Consider the following 6,000-nt stretch of genomic DNA (forward strand, 5'->3'; position numbering starts at 1 on the left):
AATTACATATGCAATTGTAATGCTAAAAGATGAGTTTTGAGTTATAAAATGAATGCACGCAGTGGGACTTTAAATGCTGAGTGAGGCACACATGGTGGCAGCATTCAAATGTGGTTACAAACCAACCAGTTTGCAACCAAAAGTCATACCTGTGCAAGCAAACAGGCTTTCCCTATTCGCCATACATGAACTCAAACATTCTTCGCTGAAAATGCCACATATAGTGGGCATTTGGAAACAACATAAGCAAGATTAAGAGTCTACTGAGAGTGTTTTATCAAACATGCTATCCAACCACAACCCGTCTATAGTTTCTCTTGGGTAAGCAAATAGCATTTATGTTTGAATGCCATGACATTAGTGAAATCCCTTCTCTGTGGTTACTTGCACACATTTGAAACCTTTAGAAGCAGAAAGCTATCCAAATGCCAAAACAAACACAAATATATAAGAAATGAAGTAGGTGAGAAAGGTGTTTGCATGTGGGTGCCACGGTCTGCAAGCCAACACTCGATCAATATTTGTGTCTGTTTGTGCAGATGTGAACATTCTCATTCTTATAATAACGATGCCCATATCTCATTTCTCTGGCAGTTGCACGAGGCTTTTAACAAGCCTGCATCTGTTCTCCGAGCCTTTAAGACAAAGGCATGCCAGAGACTCAGATCTCTTGTGTGAACTCATGAGTCACAGGCTTTACTGAAAGTTTCGTTAGTGACCCCAGTCATGCTTACATAACCCATCTCGTTCGCCAAAACATGACTATCCTAGAGAAAAAAACACAGTGGGAAAAGCATTCTGGAATGCATAAAAATGTTATTGTTTTACCTCGGTGTCACCGCAAAAACGTCAAGTGTCTACCAGTGCTGTCTACTGCTTCATCTCATGCCTGTCTGTACATCTTTTTCTGTCTCTCTGTCTCCACGGTGACAGGCTGCGATGATTTGATCAGCTCTGTCTTCGAGTTTGGGAAAAACTTGTGTTCTATGCACCTCTCTGAAGATGAGATCGCCCTGTTCTCCGCCTTCGTGTTGATGTCTGCAGGTAAGCCTGGCTCAATGTGTTAAACGCTACAAACGTGTTACCCACAATCCCTTGTTTACCACTTTCACACAGGCTGTTTTAGCTTGGTGGTTAAAGATAAGGACCGGTAACCGAAAGATTGTAGATTCAAATCTTACAAGGTGTGGTCCGTGAATGGTTGCACGGTAGAACCACGTGGTGTGATCTATGAAATCAGACTAGTGTCTGTGATTGTCCCTGTATTAATGCTAATTCGAAAAAGTAGTATGTATGTGTCCTTCCCTAATGGGACATTTCCATTACAGCCACCTTTGCTCTTAAAATGATACGAACCAGATTCAACCCTGCCTCTTCATACTCCACATAAACACCATGTGTGTGAACCGCAAGGTCACAGCTCAGATTGTGATGAAGTGTGACATCCTCACCCGTCTGTGCATGTGTGTTTAGACCGGTCTTGGCTCCAGGAGAAAGTGAAGGTGGAGAAACTCCAGCAGAAAATCCAGCTGGCACTTCAGCACGTTCTCCAGAAGAACCACAGAGAGGACGGCATTCTGACAAAGGTACTTCAAATTGAAGCAGGATATGATGTCATTAAATGTGATATTTGTGTATATTTCATTTTATAATTATGCAAAGTTTTTTTAATCAATTATGAATAAAGGCATTAAAGACAACAGAATTATTCGCTACACAATTGACTTTAATAATGACTTATTTCCAATTAAAACAGAATATTCAGTGGGAAATAATGAAGGATGGAATTGATGTTTTCCATCTGGATGAAATGTTGTGATGTTATTGGTTAATATTACTTTTCCCTGCCCGGGTGGCCTTGGTTTTGTCAGCTGTTTCAGGTGCAGGGAACGTTATTAGATTTTGATGAAAGGTTAGACAAATATATACATGTTATTTTTGGAATAAAGTGCAATGATATATTGAATACAATAAGAACAGTTACTTACATTACAGGAAAGGAAATAAGGGGAACATTTATTTTAGCTGTATGACTCCTTTAGAAAAACTTAAGACCAAGTGTCGCTAGATTTAAAGTTCTGACTTTTATCCCAGTACCAAAAGGTCCTTTAGAGCAAAAAGGAATAACAGACCTCTCTTCTCTCTCTCTGCAGTTGATATGCAAAGTCTCCACACTGCGAGCTCTGTGCAGCAGGCATACAGAAAAGCTGACGGCATTCAAAGCAATATACCCAGACATTGTGCGCGCCCACTTCCCCCCATTGTACAAGGAGTTGTTCGGATCAGACTTTGAGCAGTCCATGCCCGTTGACGGGTAACGCTTCCCGCGCCCGCCCCGCCCGGGGATTTCACGCCGTGGGGAATGTCAAGCATAAATCTGAGACACTTTACCAGTGCCCTGCACGTACACATACACACACCTGGACGGCCGACACACTGCACACACACCCTTGCCCCTTTTTTCTTTGTGTTTTTCGAGCGGAATGAGGAAGGAGGTAAAAGACTGGGTTTGACTCCAGCGGTTTATTTTTGGGGTTTGTTCCCTCCATTTACTGACACAGGTGGGATGCGGAGCCCAAGGGAGAGGATGAGAAGACGCTTGTTTTACATACGCTTCCTCTCTCTCTTTTTTCTGGCTGAACCTGAAGAGTCCACGCGTACCGTCCCATGGAGATTTGTCACGATCAGCATAAATTGTTTTGACTTGTTTCCAAAACGGAAAACGATTCCCGGAGAGGGTTCGCCTGAATATGGCGTTTTAAACATTTTTAAAGGAAGCCACATATTTTAAAGTCCCCTACAAGCCAAGAAAAACGAAATCGAACGAATGTTTTACATGTGATCTGTCTTTACGACCAGAACTGCAGCGGTAGTTAATGTGTACCGTGTGTATGTAGAAATACTCATAGATGTGGTGTGCGTGGCTTGGCCAGTTCCTTTCTCCTGTGGGTTTGATATTTTTTCTGGGAACGCTTGATGTCTGAATTCAAACCAGCAGCAAAGAGGAAGATGACGGGAGAGAAGGCTAAAGAGAGAAAGAGAAGAAGTGTTAAGCAATGTCTGTCGGCATTTGGTGACATAAAGCATCACCTTTCTACGGACAATCGTCTAAAAAAAGAAGGAAAACGTAGAATTCTGGTAATTCTAGTTTAAATTACGTAAAAAGCTCAATTACTTTTAGCTGTCAGAGACTTCATCCACCATAGTTGCTAAGTGATATCGTTTAAGGCCATCTGCTATTAAGTCCCTCTCTGGAATGGTGTTAACGTAATGGTCCGACCACCACCATCGATGCAATGAAAGGGTCCATTTCACCCAATTTCTAACGTGTTACAGGGTATACGGTCATAAGTACAAACAATACAGAAAAAAATTATGTTTATAGAATCTATTTTAAATAACATGTATGATATTAGTAGCTAGACTATTCTTAATTGTGAAAAATTGATAAGGCACTTTTATTTGCACCTTTCTTTAATTTAAGACTTGTATATTTACCTAGTGATGTGTTGCATGTATAAATACCACGGTTATGGAAAACAAGTGCTGGAAACCCTAACGCTGCTGTGGGTGGGTGCGTGTTTGTGTGCGTGTTTGTGTATTTATTTGCGAGGTTGATGCTGAGTAAGGACTGATCACATCTGTTCCAAAAATATCATTTTTTAAAAAGCAAATGGGATTCGGTTCTTAGTTTTTGTCAGACAGCAACTAAGTCCTAAATGATTTTTAGGATCGGCAAGCCCTGCTTTTTCCCCGTTTCTGTTATGTTACATTATTAGAAACGGCAGTACCAACAAAACTATCGTTTTATACCGCGGAGGGTTTGCGTAGCAGCTCTTTTCTGTCGTTAAACGTTAATCCACAAACACTCCACATTTTGTTGAGATTGTAAAAGTGTCAACACAAAGGCGGGAGTGAACGGTCGCTGTTATTTTGCCCATCTAAAGCCCACCAGATTGATGATGACTAAATGGCGTTTTATGCGATTGTTATTTCAATCTTTTGTACATTGCTTTGTACATTTCAATCTGTTAAATGGTTCCATCTAGTGGTGGTGTCCGGACAATTTATGCCCCTTCTGTGGATGATTCTGGTCTTATTTATCTAGCAAACGTTTTTATCATCCTTTCATCTTAGATTCACAAACTGGACTCAAGATGAAAGCGTTTACCATATACATTTAAGCAGCTCTTGTGAAGGTCTTTGCCCAGCAACAACGCCCGTCAGGAACGTAAGAGTGAAAAATAAGATAAATATTCAAAGCCTTGTCTGGTTGAAATCCTCTATTTTTGTAACATTGTACAGTGCTTATAAAGCCTATGACAGAAAAAAGGGAACGAAGGATGATCTAGCACTTAATCCTGCAATAACGAATTCGAATTTGTGTGTTTTTTATGATTTTTTCAAAGAACAAGACGATTATAGTTTTGGAATTCCTAACTGTTGTTGTGCGTTGCGTATGTTTGTAAGTCTCTTGAATGTGCCATAGTGGTCTATCCTGCTATTTTCAGTCTGAAGAAATTGTGTTGTGACATTCCAGTAAAACTATGTTGTGACATTTATGATATCCCAATATAATCCAGAGAAACGTTGAAGATAACATCTACGACCTGCTAACAGACATTTCGAACTCTTTGAGTAGATCTTGGTAGCTTCTTGTCTCTCCTTTTCTAACGTCATCGTTTTTTCCCCTAATCGTGTGGTCTTTCTCATTACACAACGTTTGATCCTCAGGGAAGAGTCTGTCTAACTCAATTCTGAAACCAGTAGTTTAAACGTGTTAGTCGGCTCTGTGTTGTATCAAAAGCATACATACGTAATTGAATCTCAATGATCAACGTCAACATTATTAGTTATTTTATTGTAGTGAAAATATCAATCTTAGTTGTATTGGTTGTGCAGTTTATTAATTTCCCCCAGACGTCCTGATTACTACAGTACATCATTAAACTGTGAATGACAATCCAGGTTCATGTTTAGTTCCTTGTGCTCGTAATACAAGGCTCAGGGAGAGTAATGTTGTGATAATTGAGAACATCGACGCAGGGAATATCAAGGGAAAATAAGATATTACCTCTGTTCTATCTAGACAGCGTTTTAAGACATCTTCGTCTTTTGACTGTTTTAATATTATGCCGCCATCTAAAGGTACCTAAAAGTGTAATATTTTTCCAAATATCTCTGTGTGCTCATTTTTATCTGAGCCACATTAACGTTCAACTATTGAAATCAATAGGTAGCTTAGCAACAGAACGAATTGGACATTCATGTAAAGCACAGTTCTCTGACCAGCACAAAAGAACCTGGTAGAAATATGTAAAAACGCTTAATATGGACTGTTAAGATGCCTGTTAAAGATACTCCTTTTTTTTGTCACACCCCTTCGGGATATTTTCTCTTCTTTTTTATACCTTTTGCAATTCACATGCTCGTGTCATACCCTGTTATTCACTAGCATCAGTTCTGTCAAGCAACAGAAGACAGCGATACGTCATAAACAATGCAAATGTGTCATTTCTATCAGTCGCACCATAGGCCACTGGTTTTATCTCATTGCACAGCAAGCTCCAAGATCTAATCCCCCAAAATCAAACCGAGAAAGATAACAACCTCAAGTGTACCATGAATGCGCTTTGCTATTTTTGCCTGTTTTTTGTTCATTTTTCTGGATGGGGGTTGTTATAACTGTCACTCATAACTGAGTCTATGTGCCAAATACCTCTTCATGAATCGCTCCACCGTCAACGCCCGCGCGGGCTACTTAACGTGCAAATACGGGTTTCTACAGGGTAACCACTGCTGTGGAGTCCCCTTTTAATGAACAAGCTTTGATGCACAGAAGACCGCTGTGTTTCTGTTTCTCGTCCATCGATCCGTGTCCACCTAGTTGCACCACGAACGCTGTAGTAAAGTCACGTTTTGCCACTTTCTGCATGTTGTGTTTTGTCAATGTAGTTTGTATTAGACACTTTGAAGCAATATAGGCTATGAAATAGAACT

At 40.2% G+C, this 6,000-nt stretch overlaps 1 protein-coding gene across 2 annotated transcripts in view; it reads left to right on the plus strand.

The window, feature by feature from the left end:
- roraa (RAR-related orphan receptor A, paralog a) overlaps positions 1 to 3,356 on the plus strand; it is a 221,403-nt gene extending 218,047 nt beyond the window's left edge. Inside the window, exons 9-11 of one of the 2 annotated variants that reach the window (XM_079449833.1) lie at positions 934 to 1,044; positions 1,474 to 1,586; positions 2,154 to 3,110. In XM_079449833.1, the coding sequence (XP_079305959.1) occupies positions 934 to 1,044; positions 1,474 to 1,586; positions 2,154 to 2,318 (389 nt within the window). In that variant the 3' untranslated portion in view covers positions 2,319 to 3,110. Of the gene's footprint in view, positions 1 to 933; positions 1,045 to 1,473; positions 1,587 to 2,153 lie in introns of both variants that reach the window. The other variant, XM_079449832.1, reaches the window with a different exon arrangement.
- The last annotated feature ends 2,644 nt before the right edge of the window (positions 3,357 to 6,000 follow it).

Source organism: Barbatula barbatula (genome assembly GCF_947034865.1).
Source record: "Barbatula barbatula genome assembly, chromosome: 25".
NCBI classification, from domain to species: domain Eukaryota; kingdom Metazoa; phylum Chordata; class Actinopteri; order Cypriniformes; family Nemacheilidae; genus Barbatula; species Barbatula barbatula.